This window comes from Camelus dromedarius, chromosome 31 (genome assembly GCF_036321535.1).
Source record: "Camelus dromedarius isolate mCamDro1 chromosome 31, mCamDro1.pat, whole genome shotgun sequence".
Classification (NCBI taxonomy): domain Eukaryota; kingdom Metazoa; phylum Chordata; class Mammalia; order Artiodactyla; family Camelidae; genus Camelus; species Camelus dromedarius.
The window spans coordinates 3,069,865-3,095,239 of NC_087466.1; the positions used below are offsets into that span (position 1 = coordinate 3,069,865).

The 25,375-nt window shown below is 55.5% G+C and overlaps 1 protein-coding gene across 2 annotated transcripts; it reads right to left on the bottom strand.

Annotated features, from left to right (window-relative positions):
• Positions 1 to 9,824: 9,824 nt before the first annotated feature.
• GGT5 (gamma-glutamyltransferase 5) lies at positions 9,825 to 23,460 on the bottom strand. Of its 2 annotated transcripts, none has more exons than XM_031442331.2 (12): positions 22,869 to 23,460; positions 17,148 to 17,278; positions 16,756 to 16,851; positions 16,042 to 16,237; positions 15,416 to 15,573; positions 14,849 to 14,995; positions 13,879 to 14,015; positions 13,396 to 13,586; positions 12,927 to 13,033; positions 12,642 to 12,760; positions 12,396 to 12,506; positions 9,825 to 10,268 (listed from the first exon to the last, which is right to left on the bottom strand). In XM_031442331.2, the coding sequence occupies exons 1-12, from the start codon at positions 23,033 to 23,035 to the stop codon at positions 10,122 to 10,124; spliced, it is 1,707 nt and encodes a 568-aa protein (XP_031298191.1). In that variant the 5' UTR covers positions 23,036 to 23,460; the 3' UTR covers positions 9,825 to 10,121. The 2 variants fall into 2 exon arrangements, with proteins under 2 accessions (XP_031298191.1, XP_064337104.1); XM_064481034.1 differs by lacking the exon at positions 22,869 to 23,460 and adding an exon at positions 17,371 to 22,842.
• Between the last annotated feature and the right edge of the window lie 1,915 nt (positions 23,461 to 25,375).

Consider the following 25,375-nt stretch of genomic DNA (forward strand, 5'->3'; position numbering starts at 1 on the left):
CTCTGGTGTCATGATGCTGGTGCTGTGCCTCGGTTCTGGGGAGTCCTATGCGGTCCGCCTGGGTCCAGGGCCTTCGTTCACTGCCAGGTCACCTGGCACAGCTCTCTTCCCAGCCTCTGTCTCTCCGTCTGTAAAGTGGAGCTAGAACAATGACCTTGTTGTCAGGGGAGGGGAAGGGTCTCCATGGAGCACCCAGGAGGAGGGACGGGCCCGGCCTGCCGTCCCCCAGTGTAGGTCCCTGCCACTTACCCCGCAGCACGCTGGCAACCTGGCTCTGGGCCCCCAACACCGCCCTGGCATTGCCCCAGAGGCAGTCTGGTAGTGCTGCTCCAACCAGGTCCCGTGTTCCAGGTCCCTGGGCTCTTCGCCACGCGTGTCCAGAAGCCGGTGCAGAGCTCAGGCCTCCTGCCACTGCTGCCCCGTTTTCGGCCAGGGTGCTGAATGGGGGCCTGGGGGTGGGTAGGATGGGGTCAGATTTGCGTCACAGGTCACAGATGGAGAAAGCGCTGGGGAGGGTGGAGTTGGAGGTTGATGCCCCCTCGGCAGGGTGGGTGACTCAGACTGAGGGCTGGGAGGGACGGGGTTGACCACGAGATCTGGAGTGGGTGGGAGGCTCTGAGAGGAGCCCCTACACAGTGGCCTGCAGTGCCAAGAGTGGCCACATGGGAGCAGCAGAGGATAAGGACAGTGGAGACAGGCTCTGCTGGGACCCAGGCCGTCAGGAAGGGCACTCAGCCCCTGCCATGCAGCTGGGCCAGCAGACTTGTGGTCACAGCCTCAGGCAAGGTCCGTGCAGGCCACCTCTTCGTCTCCCCTCGTCTGGGAGGGCCTTGAGTCTTCCCCCTAGTCTCAGGTGGCACAGGTTACCCAAGGTGGCCCAGCCAGTGCTGACCACTTGGGCAAGAGCCCAGGCCACCCTGCCTCCTCGGCCTCACCTTTAGCAGAGGGTCCTGGGCAGAGGTCAGGTGCTGGGTGACAGCCTCAGATCCCATCTGGAGGGAAGTCCTGGAGTAGGCACGCTGGGGCACGTTTGAAAGAGCAGAGCAGAGCCTGAGGTTGGGGGCCTCCTGGGGCGGCACCAGGGAGACTGGAGGAGGGGAATGGGGCCAGTGCTCTTGTCCTTCCAGACCCCGTCCCCTGCCTCCCCACCTCTCTGGGCCTCCAGCTCAGGACAGGGGGCTAAGGGCCCGCCCCTTGGTCCCTGGGCAGGTGCTTTCCACTTGGGGGATGACATAAGGCAGGGCTGGCCTCCCACCAGCCTGGGTCCACAGTGCCTCCTGATGTGAACCAGACGGGGCCAGGCACGGGGTCAGTTTCCTCCCACACGGCAGCCTGGACACATGGGAGCAGGTGCACCAGGGCTCAGGAGAGCAGGGGCAGCTTCTCAGCATCCAGACCAACAGGCCTCAAAGGACGGGTTGAATTCTCAGAGAGGTGACTGGTCAGAGGGCTTTCCAGGCAGAGGGACAGGCTGAGAGGAAGGGACATGCAGTCAGGTCCAAGGAGCAGTGGGGGTGGGGGTGGGGACAGAGCTGCTAGGCCTCATTCTAAGACAGGCCCTAGAGCTGCCCAGCCCTCCCCAGCAAGAGAAGGGATCCACTGTGGCCCTGGCCCCAGACCTCAGACAATCCCAGTGCCAGGGGCAGGCCAGGCTGGGAAGCCCCGACACCTGATGGATTTTCCCAGGGACTCCTAAGGAGTCTGGAGTGCTGCTGGGTGTGTGTGAGGGCCCAGGATCCCCCAACCACACACAGACTCTCTAGAGGCACCAGAGAGGTGGTCTCCCCTAACCACAGCTCCAGGGAGTGATGACACCAGAACCCAGTGGCCAGTCCCATATCCCTTGTACTAGTGGGGTTTGGGGACAGTAATCCGGGGACATGGTGCGAGAGCTAGGAAGCCAACCTGAGCCAGTGAGGCAGTCCCAGGATCCTAGCCGCACCCCGGGTGAGGGGCAGGGGGCAGGATGCCACAGCCAGGCTAGGTCCCCACCAAAGCAGGAGCCGTGCAGGCGCGTGGGGCCCAAGCCACAAAGCCACGGAGGCAGCAGCCCCGCTGTAGACTCCTCCACGGGCCTGAGGTGGGGAAGACCCACTTCTCCTCCAGCCTCCCACTTGGGTCTAATGTTGGCTGAACAGTGGGAAGTGGCTGATGGGGGAGGGACCAGTATGGGAGCTGGAACCCCTCCTCCAACAGGCTGCTTCCTCCCGTAAGCCCCAGGTGATGGAGTGCCCATCCTGGGCCAAGCCTCTGCTGGGAGACCCCCATCCCCATGGTGCATGGTCAGGAGGAGGGGGTGGTCATCGTGGGAGCAGGAGCCCAGGGGGTGCCTCCTGGAGGAGTCTGGCTCCAGCCGATTTCAAAGGACAAAAGCCACTAGGGAAGTGGGATTGAGTCGGTACCTGCCAGTCATTTAGCAGTCCCAGCTGCCCCAGGACCTCTTCTGAAAGTGCTGGGTTACATTTTCCAGGCCCCCTTGGCGTTGGCGCAGTCACATGACGGGTTTCTAGCAGAAAGGGGTGGGGCACTTCTAGGGCCAGTCCGTAACATGCCACAGGCACCACTCCATGCCCTTCTCCGCTCCCATCAATGCCCGCATGGCTTTGGGAGCCGTGCCAACCTGGGTCCCCAGCATGTGGAAGGATCCCCATGCCCCACCTTGTCACCCATCCAGTGCCGCTGTGGGGATAATAAATAAACTTCCCTGTGGCTAAGCCGTAATATATTTTGGGGTCTAATTGTTGCAGCAGTTGGTCTGTCTAACTACCACACCAGAGGCAGAGTTCTGAAAACGTGGCCTTGTGTTTCTCATTAGTGTTGAAAATATGTACACAAGGTTTGAAAAAATTCAAATGGGAGAGAGGGTATAGCTCAGTGGTAGAGTGCGCGCTTGGTGTGCATGAGGCCCTGGGTTCTATCCCCAGTACCTCCTTTAAAAAAAAATTCAAATGGGTCCTCCAAAGTTCACAGCAGCGTTATTCACAACAGCCAAAAGGTGGAAGCATCTTAGGTGTCCATCAACGGATGAATGCATAAACAAATGTGGTCCATTCATAGTATGGAGTGTTACTGGGTCATAAAAAGGACATTCTGACACGGGCTACGACATGGATGAAACTTGAGGACATTATTCTCAGTGGAATAAGCCAGACAAATCCTGTAGGATTCCACTTACAGGAGGTCCCATGAGGAAATTCACAGAGACAGAAAGTAGACTAGACAGAGGTGGCTCGGGGCTGGGAGGGCCGGTGGGGAGCTGTTGCTTAATGGGGGCAGTTTCCGTTTGGAAAGGTGGGAAAGGTGGAGGTGGGTGGTGGGGATGGTTTTACAGCCTTGTGAATGTGCTTAATGCCACCCAGCCGGACACTTAAAAATGGTTAAGACAGTCAATTCTGTGATATTTGTATTTTACTACAATTAGAAATTTAAAAGCTCCAACAGTAGAATTTACATCACCAACCAGGCTCCTGTTGGTGGACATTAAGCTGTGTTTTTGCTTCTTCAAAGGCTGCAGGCTTTGTGGGTGGGTTCACGTTTACCGTAGGGGCATTCACACAGAGATGACTGGCTGGTTAAGCATCACATGCATTTTCCTCCTAGCATTGTAGCTCCTGCCCCCACCCCCCACCCCACCAATGGCCTCAGAGATCTCCTGGTTCCCCACCAGCAGTCCCTCATCAGCATAAAGGTGTTCCGCCTCCAAAGGGACTCTGGTAAATAAAGTATAAGTTGTAAGCAGGGGTGCACTGCTCAGGGCACAGCTCAGTCAATCAGTCCCACGCGAACTCGCCCAGTTAACCACCACTTGGGTCAAGAGATGGAGAGGCACGCAGCCCCACATCTTCTCAGTCGGTCACTGCCCTCTCCAGTTTTCCGCACCCTAGGTGGGTTCTGCCCGGTGGCATCTGACACAGAGGGGTTTGTAGAGTTGTAGGCGCTCTCTGTGTCCAGATTCGTTTGCATATTACGTCCCTGGGATTCATCCGTGGGACAGTGTGCCGAAATTGACATTTTTTTTGTCCTGAGAATCGTCCCAGCTAATGGGTTTATTTATCTGTCTTCCTGTGGAAGCACACTGGGGTGGTTTCTGGTTTGGAAAATGGCTAGTCCTGGAAGCATTCTTGGACATGTCTTGATGCACAGACGTGTGCGTTTACGTGGGTGAGTTCCGAGGAGGAGCACTGCTGGGCGTGAGGCGGGAATGTGGTAGTTTTAGCAGATAACACCAGTTTTCCAAAGTGGTTTTACGCATCGGCACTCCCACTGGCAGCCAGCGTGTGCCAGTTCCATTATGTCCTGTCTTTGCCAACACTTGGCATTGTCCGTTTCTTGCATTTGGGCTATTCTGATGGGTGTATAGTGGTAGCATATTGTGGACTTTGCAATTTGTTTGTTTTGGAAGGGATGGATAATTAGGTTTATTTACTTATTTTTTAATAGAGATACTGGGATTGAACCCAGGACCTCGTGCATGCTGAGCACACACTCTATACCCTCCCCTCCAGCTTATTTTTCATTCTTTGGCACCTAGTGAAGCCATGCACCTTCTCATTCGTTCGTTGGCCATCTGGAGCTCCACTTTTATGAGGTGCCTGTACAGGTCTTTTGCCCATTTTCTGTCGGGTTATCTGGAGTTCTCTAATTGCCTTGTAGGAGATCTTTGTTCTGGATAAGAGCTTGTTGTCAGATAGAAGCACTGCAAATACTCTCGCATTGCATGTGGTGCCTTTTCACTGTTTTAATGATGTCTTGTTGAACAAAGGTTCCTAATTTTAATACACTTCAATTTGTCAAGTTTTCTTCTTTTATGGTGAGTACCTGCTGTGTCCTGCTTAAGAAACACTTGCCTGCCCCAAAGTCACAAGGCTGTACTTTGTTCTCCTACAAAAGGCTTATTGTGTGGTATTTCATAATTAGATCTGCAAGCCATCTGGAATGATTTTTGTGCATGATGTGAGGTAGGGGTCAAGATACACATTTTTCCTGTGGTTATCTCATTGATCAGCACTGTTTATTGAAGCACCATTCCTTCCCCTGTGCTCTGCTATGTTCCCCACCATCAGAGGTCAGGGGACTGCTCTGTCCCATAGCCCAGCTCATTTTTGTACCAAAACCAAATTGCCTTAATTGGCATAGCTTATTCTTGGTCTCTGGTAGCAGGAGTCCTCCGTTTTGCTCTTCCTCAAGATGTCCTGGGCTGGTCCTGGTGCTTGGTGTTTCCATATGAATTTTAGCATCGGCTTGCCAATTTCCACACACAAAAAATAGTCTGAGAGGATTTTAATTAGGACTGCGTTGGATTTATAGATGAATAGGGGGTGGCAGGAGATTTGGCGTCTCCACAATGTTAAGCCATAAACATTGTACAACCCTCCATTTATTCAGGTCTTCCTCAAATTCTTTGATTATATGGTGTAGTGTTCAGTGTAGAGGTCTTGCATACCTCTGTTAATTTTACTTCTAGGCTTTGATTTTTTTTTTCATGCTATTGTCAATGATTTCCGTTCAAAAGGTGTGTTCTATTTGTGACCAGCAAGTAGAAATATCATTGATTTTTGTGTTTTCCTTGATTCCAGTGATCTTGTTAAATTCATTTATTTCTACCAGTTTACCTGTAAAGTATGTACAAATATTGCCAGTTTTATGTTCTCCTTTCCAATCCTTATACCTTTTATTTGTTTTTCTGCCCTCTTGCCCTGGCAAGGCCTTCTCTTACACTATGGGAAGGAACTGAGCTTTGCTAGCAATGCCTGTCTGCGTCTCAAAAGGAAGGCTTTTATGTTTTACCATGAAGTATGATGATTGCTTTAGGGTTCTGTAACAGCAGCTTAACAGATTAAGGAAGCTCCTTTCTATGTCTAGTTAACTGAGTGTTTTTATTTGGAGTGAGAGTTGGGAAATTTTTATCAAGTGCTTTTCTGCGTTTATTAAGATGGTCAATGATTTTGTCCTCTTTATTCCCTTAGGGTCTTAATACAGGGACTTGCATTGTTTGATTGTCTGACATTCAGCCAATCATGCATTCCCAGAGTAAATCCAAATTGGTGGTGATGAGTTATTTTACGTGTTTATTTATACACGTCTCGCCAGATTTGTCTTGCTCTGGTTGCGTTAAGGGATTTTGCGTCTCTGTGGATGAATGGAATCAGCCTCTGCTTTTCTTTCATGAAATGTCTGTGTTAGGTTTGCATCTCAGGATTATGATGGCTGCATTCAAAGTTGGGCAATGTTTTCTCTTTTCTGTTCTCTGGAGGAGTCTGTGTACCACTGGTGTGTTGTTTTTTGTTTTGTTTTTTTTTCCTTCAGTGTTTGGAAGCATTCACAGAGGAAGCCTTTGGGCTGGAGATAGTTACTTTGTCCCCGTGGGATCTCACTGTTATGTTAACTGGCATATTTATCAGTGAGGTTGAGCAACTTTTTATATGTTGAAACAGCTGTTCTCTTTCTGTGGTCTGTTGAGTTGTATCTTTGATATTAAATATTCAAGGACTTAAAGAAACCAGCCCCATATCATGTTATGTATTGAAACTCTCTCCCCAAGGTTTTCACTGGTCTTTTAAGATACCTTCCGCATCAAATTTTAAAATTTTTGTATGTTCCAATCTATCCTTTTTTTTTTTTTTCTTTTATGGCTTCTTGATGTTAGGTCATGGCTTAAAAAGGCCTTCCCCACTCTGAGAACACAAATAAAAAGTTCTCATGTTTTCTTATGATATTTATATTTATTATACACTATTTATATTTATATGATATTTATATTTTAACCCTTAAATGTTTGATCCGACTGGAATTTACTTGGGTGGAAATGAGAAGGCGGGGTCCCACCCTACTGCTTTCCCAGACAGCTGCTTCTGCTCCTGACTGTTAACCAGTCTTCTTTATCATAACTGCTGAAACGTTCCTTTAGCAGAGACAAAATTTCCATAATTATTTGCTTCTCTTTGTGGACTTTGTGTTGTGATTGATTGGTTTATTTATCTGCTGTTTTTTTGTTTTGGGGTTTTTTTGGGGGGTGGGGGAGGTAATTAGGTTTATTTGTTTAATTTTTTTAGTGGAGGGACTGAGGATTGAACCCAGGACCTACCTCGTGCGTGCTGAGCACATGGTCTACCGCCGAGCTAGACCCTCCCCTTTATGCCATTTTAACTACTGTCTGTTTACAGTGTGTTTTAAAATCTGATGGGTTTGCTTACTTGAGTTTTTTATTTGTTTTACAAAAGCACTGATGCAACTCAATGAAGAAAACAAAGGTCCTTGTCATAAATGACGCTGGAACATTCGCCCAGGAAGTTACTTTCGTTTTCCTCTGCGAGCCTGAGGGACATCTGGAATTAATTTCTGTATGTGGTGTGAAGTAGGGGTCAAGACTCATCTTTCCCATCGGTCTGCCCAGTTCCCATTTCTGGGGTTTACCCCACGCGGCCTGGGAGCGTTAGCACTTCAGTACCTACTGTGAGACTGGGAGGGTCGCAGCTCCCACCACCCGGGAGAATTACATGAACTGAGATTTCACACGTAAAGCAATGCAATAGGCCCTAGTCAGCGTCCAACAGACGCCGTCCCTGTCTGGAGATGTATATACTCATGTTAAGGGAATATCCATTTATTTCCATTTTATTCAGTGATTTTTTTTTTTTTTTTTGTCTTTTTTAAATCAAGAAAGAGTGTTGAATTTTGTCAGATGCCTCTCTATGGAGGTGACTGACTTTTCTCGTCTGGAGGAAGATGAGAGGCAGAGGTCCTTGGGGACATGGCCTGCAGGACTGTGTCAGCCCCTCTGGGACCTGCTGTCCCTTTGAACGTGTTGCTGGATTCTCCTTGCTAGTATTTTGTTGAGTTTTGTGTTGAGTTGCACAAACACAATTGGTCCTTGGTTTGCTTCGCCAAGTTTGGGGCTAGTCCTGTGCTGACTCCATAAAGTGACCGGAAATGTTCCTTTTGCTCTGCGCAGTGGGAGCTGAAGTGGCAGGAGAGGCCTTCGGTCCTGACGGCAGGACGCGCTTCCCCTGGGAAACCTTCCAAAAGGGCACTTGCGGCAGGCAGGCGTTCCTGCAGCGTGCTCAGTTTTTCTGTGATCATTGACATGTCTAGATCTCCGCCCCTTCTGGGACTGTTTGTCATTTAGATTTAAGGTTGCCCAATTAAATATGAATTGCAGATGAACAGCAATGTTTTTAGTGTAAGTATACCTTAACTGTCACAATCCTACTTACAGCACCCTAGAAAGTAATTTTGTCAAAGTTGCCAAATTTATTTAGTAAAAATGAGTAATTTTTTCTAATACTTTAACTTGTTCTTTTGCTTGGGTTATTTCCCCTTCTCTCTTTTTTTTTTTTTTTGGCATATTTACACGTCCTTCATTTTTACTGATTGGCTACCTAATAGCTTATTTTATAAACCTCTTCTGATTTCAAATTTATCAGTTTCTGCTTCGGTTGTTGCTAAGCCCTTCCTCTTGCTTTCCTTACTGTTCTGATTGTCCTTTTCTTATGTTAGATGCTTTATTTTGATTCTTCTTATTAATGTAATTATTTAAGTTACTATTAATGTAACTATGTAACTGTTCTGCATTATTTAGCTGTATTCTGTGAGGGCTGAGCTATATTGCCGTCAGTGTTATTTTAAAGATACCACAGTCTCGGTTTTGATTTCCTCTGTGTTACTAGATGTTTTAAGAGGCTGTAGGAGTCACTACGTGGGCTGGGAAGGCACCTTGGTTGGCACTGCTTGTGGTCCAGGAGGGATGTGGGCAGGGGCCAGGCAGGTCTCCTGGGTTGGGATGTGCAGGGAGAGAGAGGAGTGGGCTTCCTTCAGGAACCCCAGGAGCCAAGGAGGGCCACACCCGGCCTCACGGCAGGTACACGTGTGGACCGAGGTTGTGGCAGCAGCAAGGAGACAGAGGGACAAGGAGATGGAGCCAAGGCCAAGCCACGCAGATGGAGGGAGAGCTGGACGCCCGAGAACTTCCTGCTGCCTCAGAGCGGCTTCTGGTTTGGCGTGTTGAGTCTGAAGTGCCTGTGGATCCCAGATGCTCTGGACTGGAGGTGACTGGATGAGTGGCTATGTGGGTCTGATGTTCCAGAAACTTGGGCTAGAGCCTGGGTGGGGACCTGTCAGCTTGCAAGGGGTAACTGCGCCTCTAGGTCGGTGACAGCCCCGGGGATGGCAGATGGTGTCGAGAGTGGGGCACCAGCCCCCCCCGCAGCATGCAGGACCCAGTGATCTTGCTCTGTGGATGCTGCTGGGAGGGCGTCTGTTGTTTTAAGGCCTCGGCATGTGGGGCTCTGGCTCAGCAGTGCCAGGAAGCCCACACCCACCCCCGGCCTATGTGTCCAACTCCAGGGCAGAATGGGATGTGGAGCCCTGCCAGGCAGAGGCACGCCCCGAGGGACCTTTGGGGTGGAAAAGGAACTCCCGGAGCTCCCAGGAGCCCATGTAGGGCAGGACCCCCAGGCCAGTACAGCGAGACGCCCCCAGGGAGGGTGGCCCGCCCAGTGGCTGGCCGCTCACAGCGGCTGGGGCTCTGGGGTCCAGGGCAGCGGTTCTCAATCAGTGGTGATTTGGTGACTGGCTGTGAGGGAGGCCAGGGATGCTGCTCAGTGCCCCACAATGCAGGGACAGCCCCCACCAAAAGGTCTCACCTGAAATGTCAACAGTGCTGAGAACATGCTGGGGATGGGGGCCAGGGAGGTCTTAGGTCTTAACGTCTTCCAGGTCCTGGGCCTTGGCCAGCGGCCCCCAGGAGTCAGGGGCAGGTGCCCCCAGGCCACATCCCCAGCTTTCTGAGGGCCCCTCCCACACCAAGACCCTGAACTGGGCCACAGTGAAGTCTATTCTTTAATATTGGGCTGGAGGATACACAGGTAGGGAGTGGGGTCAGGGGTGGGGGGCACAGCCCTGGGTGAGAGGCCTGGGAAGGCTGGAGGGGCCAGGGCAGGGCCACAGGGGGCTCAGGGGGAGGGCTCGGCCCCCACAGTCCATCTGCCCGGCTGTCCCCACCTCTTGCAGCCCCAGGCTGACCACCCGGCCAAGGGGTCCAGATCCTGCCAGAGCACTCAGTCCCATGGGCCAGGCCAGCCTGGGCACACATGGACGGGGGACGGGAGGCAGTGGCAGCCTCTTCAGTAGCCTGAGGCCTCTCCACCCTTTCTGGGGTCTGAGGCGGCATACACGCAGGCCCCTTCCCGGAACACAGCCTGGACCACATTCAGGAAAAAGTGCCTCTCAGTCTGGTTCTGGCCTCGGTCCTGGAGCCCCTTCTGCACCTCCTGGAAGGAGAGGAGGCCAGGTCACAGAGGAGCCAGGCCCGGGCAGGGCTCTGAGGACCCCGACTGAGAAGGCAGGACTAGGGGTTCAGGGTGAGGCTGGAGGGCGCTGGATGCAGCTGTGTTTGCAGGGCATGGAGTCTGCAGCCTCCCCTCCAAGGGCCTCGGAGGAGAAGCCCAGCTCTGGGGAGCATGACCGGAGGACGGCACCCAGGCTAGAAGAGCTGGGGCTGCAGGCTCGCTTCTGTCCTAAACAGACACCCTGGGCCTCAGGGTGACACCTGAGGACTCCAGGGGCTTCGGTCAAAAAGGTCGGTACTGGGGACCGGAGCTGAGAGGCCTCCAATTTCGAGGACCTTGAAAGCAAAGCCCTCCAGAAGGCAGAGTCCAACTCAACATCCTGCTCCCGCCCCTCCTGAACAGGAGGACCCGCCCTGGTGCCAGCGCTGCTGGTAGCCTAGGATCTGCCAGCGTGAGAAGACGGAGACCCCAGATGCCAGGGACATGGGAACCAGGCTCCTCAGGGCCCCGCTGGTGGAGGAATCAGCCGGAAATGTCCAACCCCATTTGCTCTGAACACCCATGAGGCCAAGGACATGGACCCCAGGCCCAAGGCACCCACAGTCCTCAAGGTGAGGCACTCAGAGCACGGGCCCTAAATAAAGGCTCAGGTCTGAGATGGTGAGTACAGAATTGGAGGACGTCAGGGCCCAGGTGCTGGTTTCTAAGGCGCTGAGTGCCTTGCCTCGGGTGTGGTCCCCACTCTTGCCAGTCTGTGACCCTCCTGGTGCGTGGAGACCTGTTCTGTTCTGGCCGCATGTTCCTACTTAAGGTTGAAGATCTCACCCACCAGGGCCCTAAGGACCAGGGCCTCCGACCTGACAGCTGGCAAGGCCTGAGTGTGAGCAGTGTGAGGTCTCCAGACATCACCGCCTTGGGTTCTGTTTCTCCGCCTGACGTGCTAACTACCCAGTGTCCTTAGATTTGAAGGCCAAGGTCCCCATGGCCACAGCAGGACCCGTGGTCCTCGGAGACTGCTCCTTAGGGTCATAGCCACCAAACTTCAAGGCCCTGGGGAACAATGACCCTCCTGGCCTCAGTCTTTGGCCTTGGCCGGGAAGACCCTGGGAGACTTGAGGTCTCCACCCAGAGTCGAGGACCTTCTCCTTGGGAGGCCTTAGACATGCACAGCCAACACTCCAACTCTCCAAGGGAGCTGAGGGTCTCAGCTAGTGGGTCACTGGATTCCAGACTGTCATGTCTGAATTCTCAGAGTTGAGGTCCTTGGAGAATGGTGTTCACAGAATAAAGACCTTCAGTCAAGGTCAAGGAGAAGGGCCAAGGAGGATGAGCCCTGGGGGGAGCCCTTGACGTCCTGCTGAGGGGAGGACCCTAGACAGGGAGGGAGGGAGGATCTTGGACCCTGAGAGTTTGAGCCTGATGGACTGAGGTCCCCAGGCCCAAAGACCAAGGTTCTCAGGACTATACACCCCCCTTAGACCCAAGCCCCTCACTCTGTGGTCCCCAGAATTCTAAGGGACCTGGGAGGCAGCCTTGAGACCAGAGAGGCTCAGAAGGAAAGGCAGCTTGGAGCCCTGAAAAGCTGCTAGTCTTTTAAATTGGGTCCTCACGAGGGCAGCTGCCAGCCCAGAGAAGTTCAAGGAAGCTGATGAGAGATTTCAGCTCCGGGACCTGCTCCTCTGGGCAACTGAGAATCAGAACCAGCAGCCAGGCAGCCCGCGGTGCCTGGAGGGAAGTCCTCTGCAGACTCCCTGGGTTAATAGACTCTTTTGTAGATAAACTCGCAGACACAAGCTGCAGATCACCTGAGGAAACGGGAGGGAGAGGCTGAGAGGCTGCACCCGGGAAACGGGCTTCTGGAGAGAACGGCCCATACAGAGCAGAGACCAAGGTACTGGGGTGCTCAAGGGAGACGCATGGATGACACCCTGTCCCTTGCCTTGGAGGCCACAAGACCAGTCTGGTGCCTCCCCCACTGAGATGCTCAACTCCTGGTGGCCCCCAAAGCCAAGCATGCCCAGTGTAAGGCTCTCAGCAGCTGAGACCCACCCCTGGGCTCTGAAGCAGGCACTGAGGCGTCTGGCCTAGGGGGCTCGGACGCGGCCTCACCTGGCTGAAGCCGGGCTCGTACTCTACCCGGCCCTTGCTGTCCACGTGCAGGATGGGGGCTGTGATGGCAGCTTGCAGGTTGAGGCCCAGCCACAGCTTCTGGATGATGGCCTGGGGGAGAGAGGAGGACGCAGAGCAGGAGGGAGGGAGCGTAGGGCACCAGCCACCCTCCCCAGCCCCTCCCTGCCCCGGGACAGCAGGGCTGCCCGGCGGGGGCACGCTCCTGCCAGGAGCCCCAGGGCTCACCTGGGCCACAGCGGAGACAATGAGCTCCCCGCCAGCCCCGCCGATCACCAGCTTCGACCCCTGGGCTGCGTTGACCAAGATGGACGGGGCCATGGATGATGGGGGCCGCTCGCCTGGAACTGGAGGCCAGACAGGTGTCACCCTCAGCCTTGCTCTGACCCGCCAGTCCCCTCCTGGGCTGCCCCTCCATCTCCGTCCATGCACCACTGCACGGCCACAGCTGGGCGAGGTGAGGTGGGTACAGGGGCCGCCCACCTCCCCTCCCAACCCTGGGACCCGGCTCACCGGGCGGCGGGGTGGCTCTGGAGCCCCATGGGCGCCTCCAGCACAGGTCCAGGAGCTCGTTGTTGAGGAGGACGCCCGTGCGTGGTGAGTATACCATGGCACCAAAGCTGCGGATGGGATGTGAGGTGGGCTCCCACCTCTCGCCCCCCCAGCTCTCCAGGAGCCCCTCATTTTAGCACCGCCTCCAGCATGCTGGAGGTGCTGTCCTGTCCCTGGCCCCAGCCCCAGAGATCCACCCTGCCCCCTCCAGGTCATCCTCCCAGGCAAGACCCTTCCCCATCTAGGCTCAGGGCCACCCTCTCAGCAGCCTTTTCAGCCAGAGATGTCAGGGTAGGACCTCTTTTGAAAGGAAGAAGGGGAGAGAACAGCAAGGAAGTGTTGCCCCCCGGACACAGCAAGGGGAGGCGGGGGCTCGGGTCTAGGGAGAGAAGGCACGGGGCCTGCCGGCCTGCCCCCGGGCCCCACGCACGGTGTGTTGATGGTGCTGGTGGCGGACACGGCGCTGCCATCCTCTCCCAACACAGACACATGGGCCGTGCCCATCCTGTGGCTCCAGGACCCAGCCAGGCTGTAGTGGCTGAGCTGGTGGTCACCCCGGGCGTCGATCTGTTGGCGGATGTGCTGGGCCAGGGCCTCCCCCAGCAGGTCCTGGGAGGCGCTCTGGGGCAGGCAGACAGGTGACAGGGTCAGGGAGGGGCCAGGTGGGACCCACAGAGCAGAGGGTCCCTGAGATGCAGTGCCACCACTGCTTCCCATACCTGCCACTCCAGGCTCCCTGCAGTCCCCAGGGGGTGCACCCTCCCTGCTCTGGGCCATCCTGTTCTAGAACCAACCTTGTATACATCCCTCCAGCCTCACCCAGCCAGACTCTCGGGGTCTGCTGATGGAGTGCCCACTGGCCTGCTCATCTGGGGCAGGGGAGGGGCTTCTCCACCAGCCCAGGGCAACTCACCTGGACCTTCGGGTGGCTTCGAGGGTCCCACAGCCGCCACCTCTGCCCCATAGCAAACTTGAGTGTCTCTACAAGATGGTGGTATAAGTTCACGGTCCCCTCGGGCTTGGCCACCGACTCGGCGGAAAAGTTGAACCCTGGGGAGGGGGTGGGCGCGGGGGGGGTGGTCATCGTGTGCGGTGGCAGGCTTGTCCACGTCCTAATCCCCAGAGTCTGTGAATACTCCCTTACATGGGAAAAGAGTGAATATTACCTTTTATAGTAAAATGTGTGATTAAGTTAGGGGTCTTGAGAGGAGCAGGCTATCCTGGCTTATCAGGGTGGACGGTAAACGTAATCACACACATCCTCATAACACAGACAAACAGGGAAGAGAGGGCTGTGAGAGCACGGAGGCCAGGATTGGACGGATGCAGCCACAAGCCCAGGGAAGCCGGCTGCTGCCAGAAGCTGGAAGAGGCAAAGAACAGATTCTCCCCTGGAGCCCCGGGGAAGGGATGGGGCCCAGAGGACACCTTGACCTTGAACTTCTGGCCTCCAGAACTATGAGAGGATAAATTTCTGTTGTTTAAGCCACCAGGTTTTGGTTATTTGCTTGTGATCATTTGTTTTGGCGGCCACAGGGAATGAATACAGTCCATACCGGCAGCCCCAGCCCCAGACACTGCCAGGACCACCCCCCGCCACCACCCTGCAGGCTGCAATGGGCCAGGCCTCAGCCCCGGAAGCACACACTGGACAGGCAGCTCACCACCTGCAGAGCCACCTGCTCCTTGCCCTGGGCCAGGTGACCTGGGGGGTCTCAGTGGGTGGAGGACTCCAGACCCTTCAGCAGAGCCTCCTGCACGGACCGCACCAGAGGCTGGCTCCAGAACACACCGTCTTGTCCCGTTTCCCAGCCCCGTCTTCAGCATCTGAGGAGGGAGCTGAGCTGGAGGAGGTGAGGGCTGCCCAGAGCCTAGGGCCTCACCTTTGAGCACATTGAGGACGAAGCTGAGAATCGCGCCCCCCGCAGGTGGCGGCGGTGAGTACAGGGTGTAGTCCCCGAGGGGCACTGCCAGGGCATCCACCACCTCCGGCTGGAACGACACCAGGTCCTGCAAGGTCAGCCGGCTGCCTGGGGTGGGACGGAGACGGCTCCGTGTAAGATGGGAAACCGAGGCGGGGACTATCACCTGTGACCCTGGGTCACATGGCAGGGCTCCCCTCGTCCCCAGAGGGCTGGTGGGGGGCATGTGGACAGCGGTCAGGCTTGTGGGGGGGGTTGGTGGACAGAGACCAGAAGTGGGCAAGTCATGGGGGAGGTGGAGGAGGCCACCGAGAGCTCCCCTCCCTTGGCCCTAATCCACAGGGCCCCACTTCTTCGGGATTTTGACCACAGGGACCCTGAGGCCAGCAGTAGGCAGGACTGGACACATGGCCTCTCCAAGCCTGGGGAGCAGTTGGCCTCCCTTGGAGCCTGGGAAGGGTCTGCCCTCAACCCCGGAGCTCAGACCCCTCCTTCTCTGGCGGGGCAGGGGGACCTCAGCGCCCTGACCTTCCTTGGCAACGTCCTCCAGCAGCAGCTGGCCCAGCTTCCCTGTGTAGAGGGCCTCTGCGCCTTCCGCGGCCACGGCCTCCAGGGTGGCGGCCAGCGCGGGCCACGGGAGAGGGTCCTGAGTCCTCAGGGGTTCTGTCCCGTTGAAGAAGAGCTGCCTGGGGGGTGGGGGCAGCTCAGGGCAGGCCAGCTCCGGGAGGGCAGCCACACTCCTGCAGGAACCCTACGGGGAGGTGGTCCTGGTCCAGGGTCCTGAGGTGCAGGGGTGGATGGGGGCTGATTCTAGGAGTGGGTGGGGCTGGTGCCTCTCACCTCGTTCATCACCCAGGCCCCCCGCCAGGCCTGTGCCCCCTGCTCCTGGAGGACCTGGTCGGGGGCTGGCAGGGTGGGCAAGTGGGGCGGCCAAAGCCCGTCGGTTGGTCCAGAGAGTCAGAGGGAGGGCCAGAGGGTGGTGGCCAAACCCAAATCCACACCAATCACCTGGGCGTAAACTCCCTCTAGCCTGAGCCCCTCCGATTCCATCCTGCCACGCAGAGCCCAGAGGTCTGAGGACTGAGACGGTGAAGAACTGGCCGTCCAAGGCCCCTGACTGGAGGAGGGGTCCTGGGCCCCCCAGAGGTGCTCACCTCAGGGAGGATGCATACAGGGAAGGCCGCAGGAGGCTGTTGCTCAGGAACTGGCCCAGGACAGGGGGCACGCGGAAGCCCCCTTGAAGCAGAGCGATGGTGGGCTGGAACAGCTGTGCCCAGGGCAGGCGGCCGTGGCGGCGGTGGGCCTCGGCATATCCGCGAAGCTCCCCGGGCACCCCGATCCACTGGGAGCCTGCACGGAGCAGGGTGTCACGCCCCAGCCCCTGTGCCACCCCGACCCTGCCCTCTGGCCCCCAAGGGCTCTTGTAACCCTCACACGTGGCCCATCTCCCCCCAACCTCCCTCGTCTAGCCCCTCAGCAACAGCAGCCAGAGTGAGCTTCCTGGAGCCCACATTGTACCATGTCCCTCCCCACTCAAACTCCCGTGGCCCCTCACTGCCCCTCTGTACATAGTCCACAGCTAGGCCTGTGATGCTCAGCACAAAGCTGGCCCCAGGACCCCCAAACCCCACACCACCAACCCACCTCCACTGAACCCTCCAGACCTTTAGCCAGGCTGGTCCCTCTGCTAGGACTACCCCTCCCAATTCAGAGAGCCCTCCCCCGGGAGAACGCCCCCATCCCCAGCTGCTGCCCCCCAGTGCTGGGGTGTCTTGGCCTGTCCACAAGGAGCACTGGCCCTTCATGGGGGTTCTGGCCAGCCCAGTGGCCTGGTTGGGTGGGAGCAGTTGGCCCCTCCAGGCTCTCACCTGTGCCCAGAGGCTGAGCCTGCTCGCACTGGTCCAGCAGAGCCGGGTCATGGCTGGCAGGCACTGTCTCCCTGGCATTGATGACCTCCACCTGCCCTGGAGGTGTGCGGGGTGTGCGGGGGGTCAGGGGCACTCCCTGTGTGCCATGGTCCCCTTCAGATGGTCCTGGCCCTGCTCTGGGCCTCCATTTCTCTCTGTACCATGAGCTGGCCCCTGTGCTAATATTTGTGTTACAGGCTTTGCAGAGATGGGGGGTGCACACCAAGAGGACCCAGGAAAGGGCCTGGGTGGACCGGGCAGGTCAGCCGTACACTCGGGATGTCTCCAAGACCCACACTGTGAGCACCTGTGGACAAGCCCACCCTCCCCATGGGGGTCCCATGTGGACTCACCTGTGGTCGCATTGTAGATGGTGAAGATGACCCCTCCACCCAGGCCCATGCTCTGGGGGTGGACCACCCCAGTGCAGACCAGTGTCGCGATGGTGGCATCCACAGGTGAGCCGCGCTGCTGGAGGATGGCTCTGGGGGACATGGCACAGAGTGAGCAACCTGGCTCCCTTGCCCTGGCCTCCCCATCTGGGCTTGCTCTGCTAGCATCTAAAAATATATTTACCATATGATCCAGCAATCTCACTCCTGGGCATATATCTGGAGGAAACTTTAATTCGAAAAGATAATGCACTCCAATGTTCACAGCAGTGCTATTTACAATAGCCAAGACATGGAAACAACCTAAATGTCCATTGACAGATGACTGGATAAAGAAGTTGTGGTATATTTACACAATAGAATACTACTCAGCCATAAAAAATAATAAAATGATGCCATCTGTAGCAACATGGATGGATCTGGAGAGTGTCATTCTAAGTGAAGTAAGCCAGAAAGATAAAGAAAAATACCACATGGTATTTATACATAGAATCTAAAAAAAAAAGACAAATGAACTTATTTACAAAACAGAAGCAGACTCAGAGACATAGAAAATTTATGGTTATCGGGGGGAAGGAGGTGGGAAGGGAAAAATTGGGAGTTCGAGATTTGCAGATACTAACATGTATATAAAACAGATAAACATGTTTATACTGTATAGCACAGGGAACCATATTCAGTATCTTGTAGTAACCTATGGTGAAGAAGAATATGAGAACAAATGTATGTATGTTCCTATGTCACTGAAGCATTGTGCTGTGCACCAGAAATTGACACAACATTGTAACTGACTGTACTTCAATAAAAATAGAAAGAAAGAAAGAAAGAAGAAAAGAAAAAAAGAAAGAAAAAAAGAAAGGAAGGAAGGAAGGGGAAGGGAAGGAAAGGAAAGGAAAAGAAAAAAGAAAGAAGGAAAGGGAGGGGGAGAGATTGGGTCAACTAGGAAAAAATCTGAATTGGACTAGGTGTACGATTGTATAAAGGTTAAATTTCTTGTGTGTGATAATGGTATTAAGGTTGTACAGAAGAATAATCTTATTCTTAGTAAATACATGTATTAAGTATTTAGGGAAAAAGTGTCATGATAAATGCAACTTACTTTCCAAAAATGCAGAACGATAGATATATGGGGGTGGGGGGAGAGAATGTGGCCAAATATAAACAATTATTGACTCTAATTGAAGAGTATATGGGTACTCTTTCCATGGTTCTGTGGGTGCAAAACTTTTTCAAAATAAAAATATAAATATTTATGGGAACAAAAAAAACGTGTGGAATGCAGGCAAGTAACACTTTGAGGGAAAATTATAGCTTGAAATGCATATATTAGAAGAGAGTTTAAAGATCAATCATCTATGTACCCACCTTATAATCTGTGTTTCCCAAGACGTATCTCAAGGGGAATTTTTTTTTTTAAAGCAACATAAACTCAATGGAAGTAGAATCAAGATAAAGGAGAAACTAGTGAAAGAGGAAATAAATATATAATAATTGTGTAATTATACAAAATCAACAAAGCCAAAAGGTGGTTCTTCAAAAAGAGAATAAAACTGATAAAAAAACCCTTATCAAGATCAAGAACAGTAAAACTCTAGTTATCAATATCAAGCATGGAAACGAGGATGCATTACAGACCCTACAGACGTGAAAAAGATAAAAAACTGTATGCCAGTACACATGACGACGTGCATAAACTGGACACATTCCTTGGAAAGAACTTACTAAAACTCACCCAACAAGAAATAAAAATTGATAGTCTCATATTTATTAAAGAAACAGAATCTGTTACTTAAAACCTCCACATATACACAAAAAACTCAGGCTCAGAAGACTAACCAGTAAACTCTTCCAAACATTTTAGGAGCAACACAAATTTTAAGAACAAGAAACAACAACAGCAAAACAAAGCCAACTCTTGCAAACCATGGAAAAGGAGAAAACATTGCCCAGCTCTTTTTTTGTTGTTGTTTAATTCCAAGCTCTTTCTATGAGGCCAGTATAACCTTGATACCAACCTGTGACACAGACATGGTAAGAAAGGGAAATTACAGACCAGTAGCTATCATGAACATAAAGGGAAAAATCCTAAGCAAGTGGGGAGGGTACAGCTCAGCAGCAGAGCATGTGCTTAGCAAGCACAAGGTCCTGGGTTCAATCCCCAGTGCCTCCATATGTAAATAGATAGATACATAAACTTAAATAAACTTAATTTTTTTTCAAAATCTAAAAAAAAATCCTAAGCAAAATATTAGCAAATCAAACCTAATAATAAATAAAAATGATATTAAATCATGAACAAGCTGGGTTTGTCCCAGGAATGCAAGGGTGGTTTAATGTCCATTGTACTTTTTAAAAGGGAGAAAAATGACTTGATTGTCTTAATAATGCAGAAAATGCATTTGATATGCACCTGATAGAAAGGTGGGCAGAAGATTTTAACAGAAACTTTATAGAAGAGGATATGCAGAATGACCAATAATCACTTCCAACCCCTCAGCACCAGGTATGGATTTATTGTCTGTCTCCCCCACCACGAGGACAAGAGCCTCGACCACCTGGTCACCGCCGTGAACCCCAGGACAATGGCGGGCAGGTGGAGGGGCGGCTGGTAGAGTAGCATCACACACCTTCACACATCCACAATGCCCACCACCATGAGCCACAAACACGCTCAGGGCCACCCAGGCTGGGCTTCCTCCTCACCAGCCGGGTGACACCAGGCACATGACTTGACCTCCCTGAGCCTGGGTCTCCTCAGCTGTGAACGGGGGTTGCTCTGGCCAGCGGATGCCTGTCCCCAAGGAGCCAGGCAGCTGCTGTCACCATCATTGCTGTCACACGCACACTCAGACACACACACACACGCGCGCGTGTGCACAGTGCCCAGGTAAGCAGGCTGTTCCCTCCTGAGCCCCAGCAGGAAGGAAATGCAGTAATTTCCTGGTGAGTTGGCCAAGAGTCCAGAGAGCCACTGGGGTCACAGGGGCTGGGAGGGAGGAAGGGACCACACCCTTGTGCTCTCGGAGCCTTCCCCACAGCTGGGTCCCCTGTTGCGGGTCCGACCACGTCCAGTCCAAGCCACTGTAACAGTGAGTGGTCAGAGTGGCTGCCATCAAGGGACACCTCCTCTGGGCCAGGCGAGCTCTGAGCCTCATCACCTGCACGTGCACGAGGGAGGTGCGGACACCAGCCCCATTTCACAGGTGGGGAAACCGAGGCTCACTGGGCATAGTGATTTGTCCAGAGTCCCTGCTCTCCTCTGCACCGAAGGCATGACCCACAGACCCCTGGACAGTCTGGAGCGGCTGACAAGACCCAGTCCTTGGGGGCCAACCCCTCCCCACCAACACAGCCCAGTGCCAGCCCACACCCCAGTGCCCCACAGGACAAGCGCTCTGGGCCCTTGCCAGGCTCCTCTACAACTACTCATGTGACCAAGGATGCTCTGGCCTTTAGGATTTGACCCCAGGGGCACTGGGGTTCTGGGGACCCTGGGAGGGCTTCACCCTCCTGCATCCCAGGTGAGTCTCCCTCCCTGCAGGGACAGCAGAGAATGACAACTCCAGCTGGGCCTGCTTGCACTGTGACACCAGGCAGGTGCCTCCTGGGAAGGAACAATGAATCCTCTCCTGAGGATCCTGTGTGGCATTTCTGAGCGGTCACAGCAGACAGATGTCACAAAGCCTATAAGCCACCATGAACCCTGAAGGTCACACAGGTTACCTAGATGACAAGCACTCACTCGGAGCCTCAGAACACCCAGTCTGCCCACACGCCTAATACACTGGGCCAATCACGCCGGAAGGTGGCGGGCCAGAGGAGAAGGACCCTTATTGTCACCATGTGTCTCCTGTTTGTCCACTAGGCGTGGTGCAGGGTCCTCACTCAGGTAACTGAGGAGCCCTCCCACCAGGCTCTGCGGCAGCAGAAGGCCCAGCCCCACCAAGAGCACCCAGTGCTAATGAGGGGGAGGAGGCTGGTCTGGGAGGCCCTGCTGGTGAGGGCAGATGGGGGTTGGGGGGTGGAAGGAGAGGAGGCTGTGAGCGGGCGGCCCCCATCAGACCCCGCAGCAGCATGGCCGGGGGCCCTCGCGGGTGTGATCTCAGCTGGGAGGCCCTCAGCCCAGCCGGGGTGGGTGACCCTGTTCCACAGCAGCTGGGGACGCTCCAGGTTACCCCCTGCTGCTGGCTTCTTAAAAACACAGACAGGAAGTGGAGCGCTGTTTGGCGGGACACAGAACATAGGGAGAAACCACATCCGCCCTCCTCACCAGCGGGAGTTGCAGGGGGTGCCCCGGAGCAGACACCTCAATTCTGCGCCCTCCCGCGCACAGCAGGGCATGCCTCCGAGACCCCCCGGAAGCAAAGACCTGGCGAGACACAGCGGGCCCACACCCACCTCAGACATACGTGGCAGCAGCCTCCCACCCCTGGGGGCCGCCTCCCCTCCCAGTGTCCCTGCGGCTGAAACCCTGACTTGTTTGCATCTTTGCAAATGTAGGTTCAGGTGGGCACGGCGCCTGCGCAGTTCTCCAGAGCATGGGAGGGGCTCCTGTCCCCCGGGAGCCCCCTCGGGAGACCAAGCTGCCTGCCCCCCCCGCCCACATGTCCCTAAGCTGCCACTCTTAGCCACTGTTACCCTAGAGGGAGCCCTGGGGGAGGGGACAGGGAGCCTTGAGTAGAGCCCAGAGGATCAGACCAGGAGCAGGCAGAGAGGGGGCAGCGGGAGAGGCAGGGCAGACGAAGTAGGAAGGAATGAATGAAGCAGAATGAGGCCATGAGGAAGAGGGGTGAGCCCAGGATGAAGGGGGCACGGATGCCATCTGCCCAGTGTACCCTGGGTGGGACTCGGCCACACACCCCTTGCCCCGGGACAGTCCCCTTCGGTTTACAAAGCACTTTTGATCCTGACAAGGGCCCTTGAGGCAGCTATTCCAGAAAGGAGACTTGGCTGGCAGGGAAGGGACGCTAGCCAGGGCTCCCACAGGCCCAGACTGGGGCAGGGCCAAGAGGGGCATCCTGCCACGTCCCGCCACAGTGGGCAGTGGAAGCCTACAATGGGCTGGGCTTCCTGGAAGAGGGTCGGGAAATGCCAGCTGGGGCCCCTCTCCACAGCCCCCCTCACTCAGCCCACCAAACATCAAAATCACTCCACTCGCCTCTGGCCTGACTCCAGACCCCGATACCCCTGGGGACATGGTATCATCAGGAGCAGGTATCCCAGATCCCGAGCCAGCAGCAGAGACTGGCCCCGGGCAGCACTGTGCACCGGCCAGTACTCACATTCTGAGCCCCTGAAGCCCCTTACCCATGCCCCCTGGGGGAAGACCCCAGCCTGGGAAAACTGTCATGGCCTCTCCGAAGTGGTCAACCTGGGCCAAACCAGTGACACCATAGCAGTGCCCTCTCTGGGCCTCCTGCGCCCTGGAGTAGGACTGACTCACAGACCACCTCTGCTCTGCCCACGCTATCGATACCCTCAAACCTCCATCAGTCACATGCTACCTGGTTTGTGCAAGGGTTGTGTCCTGGGGCTGCTTCCTTGCTGGAGCCCAATCCACGTGGCCCCCACATGCCAGCAGGCATGCACATGTGCTTCTCTACACTCTTCACCACTGGTCACAAAGTGTCCGGGAGGGGCCAGCGCCAAGGGCCACCCAGCTCCCACCCACCACTTACTCACCGTCCAATGTCCGAGCAGATCTTGGAGTCGGCAGCGACTGCAGCGTGGGCAAAGGCCTGGGGGCTACAGTGACGCCGAGAGAGGAGCACAGTGGACAAGATGATGGCCAGCCCCAGCCCCAGCCCCAGCAGGACCAGGCTGATCGTGGCCCCATGGCCCCCTGCCATGGCTCTGCAGCCCGGGGGGAGAGGGGAAGGAAGAAGGCAGACAGATGCTCAGAGAGATGGGTGGATGAGTGGCCAAGAAGGTGTGCAGATGGACTCACAGATGATTGAACAGATGGACAGACGAGGTCAGAGATAGGCTGGGCAGAGGCTAGTAAGAGAAGGAAGGTCAGAGAGACAGTTGGACAGAGTCGAGGTTTCAGGACAGACAGACAGGTTTCCAGACGCACAGCAGGCAGCCAGGTAGACAGGCGGGTGCGTGGCTGGAGGGCTTGCGGAGGGGCTGCTGCCTCCTGGAGCATCCACCGCAGAGGCAGAGCTGGCCGAAGCCCGGGCTTCCAGTTCTCAGCTTCTGGTCTGGCCCTGGCAGGAGGCCAGGCAGCAGGGCTTTTATGGGGAGTTTTTCCTTCCAGAGAAGGGTGACTGGCTGCTGTTAACTCCCTCGCTGCCACTCCCACCACCCACACCGTAAGCCTTGGAACAAATGCCCCCCACCCCACCCCACCATGGCCAGCGCCCTTCCAGCGCCCAGGGCTGTCCCCTGGGCACCTGCTGTCCCGGGGCAGGGGCTGGGGTGCAGAACTCCCAGGGCATCCCGCATCCCAGCAAAGCCAGGACAGCACAGTACAGGCCTATGCAGAACCCCCTGCCCCTAATTGGGCTTAGCGGGATAGGGGGCCAGGGTGGAACCCCCAACTCTGTTCTCTTCACCTAGCCCCACCCAGCAGCAGCTCACCTCAGCATCCCCAGAGCCAGAGGACACTGTGGGCAGCCAGGGCACAGAAGTGGGGCTGAATGGGGCCAGAGGCAGAGGGAAGGGAAAAACAAGGCAATGTCACTCAGGACTCGGGTTCAAGTCCCGGCTCAGCCAAAGCCCGGCCTGGGGGTGGCTGGTGCAGGGCAGGGGGCCAGGAAGGTGCTCAACTTCCCTGTGTGCTCAGGGGGCAGGCAACTGGAGCCCCAGACACCCAGGATGACAAGACCACTGTGTGGGGAATACGGACAGAGCCTGTGACCAGCCCCTCACACCCAGTGCCCATCAGACTGTCCAATCCTAGGGCCTGCTGTCCTGGAAAGGCCACTGGGGGCCTTGGGGAAATGGGGGTCCCTTCCACCTGCATTTCTGCCCATCCCTGCTGCGTGTCTGCCTCCCTCTTCCTGTGCTGACGGTTCCTTCTCTCCTGGGGACACTGGCCTGTGCCCTGCCCTGCCTGGGCCACAGGGTGCCCAGCTGGGAGGTGGCTGGGGGGAGTGAGGGCCCACTGAGGTGACCCTTCCACCAGACTAGCAGGGCACAGGGTGCAGGGGCTGTGGGCTGGAGTCCCACCCACACAGTCCCCCATAGCCCCCATTCTCCCAGCTTCCTTTCCAGCTGAGCGTTGCCCTCCCAGGTCTCTAGCCCCCCGGTACAATGGAGAAACTGAGGCAGAAAGGGACTGTGCCCACACAGCCACACAGTCTGCCAGGTCCCAAGTCTGAAGCCACTGCCAGCCTGAGCTGGAGAGGCTACTGGGGGAAGAGGCTGCACACCACTTGTGCCTGGGGCCGAGGGAGCTCCAGGCCAGCCCCCACCTCCATCAGCAAGGCCTGCCCCTCAGGCTGCAGTCTTCTCTCATGAAAATGGGCCATGGCCTCTCTGGGGCTAAAATGAGGGCTGAGGAGAGACCTGCCCATCCCACCAGCCCAGCCTCCATCCTGCCCCCAGGAACCTCAGAGACACCACACTCCAGGGCTCAGGGCTCAGGGCTCAGACCTGGGTCAAGGGGGCTCTACGGGCCAACACTGTTTTCCTGTGGACATTTTGGAAGCACCAGGATTTTTTACCTCATGAAGGAGGGCTCAGACCTGGCATCCCCTGGCCCCTGGGCCCCCGCCCTCAGGGGGCCCCAAGGATGCTCACTGGGCAGGGGGTTATCTGGCTAAGATCCCCCTCTCCCCAGCCCACCTCCACCAGGCTTTCCCAGAGCCTCACTTCAGGCCTTAAACTGTGCGTAAAGAATGAGTTAGGAGGCCCGAGAGAGGGTGGGAGGGGCTGGCCCTGGTGAGGGAGGTGGGAGGTTGAGTCTCACCATGTCCCCCCAGACCTGCCCCCTCCCCGGGGCATGGATCCAAGCCCTGACCCTCGGGGATCTGGGGACCTCCTCCAGCTGACTAATCCCTGAGAACCAGGCCTCCCTTCAGAGCTGAGCTCAGCTTGGGTTTCACTCTGGGTTTCTGCTTGGAAAGCCCCCTGGGCCTGCCTCTGACCAACACATTTTTCTCCAGCCTCTTGCCCAATCCCACCCACCAGACCTTGGCTTCACCTCCGTGTGACCTGGGCAGGGTGAGGCCAGATGCCCACCA

Excerpts from the sequence above, each read along its gene's own strand:
- GGT5 (XM_031442331.2), bottom strand. The coding sequence starts at position 23,035 with ATGGCAGGGGGCCATGGGGCCACGATCAGCCTGGTCCTGCTGGGGCTG. Across the intron at positions 17,279-22,868 it reads ATCTGCTCGGACATTGGACG|AGCCATCCTCCAGCAGCGCG; the intron begins GTGAGTAAGTGG and ends CATGTCCCCCAG. Across the intron at positions 14,996-15,415 it reads GGAGGACGTTGCCAAGGAAG|GCAGCCGGCTGACCTTGCAG; the intron begins GTCAGGGCGCTG and ends GTCCCACCCCAG.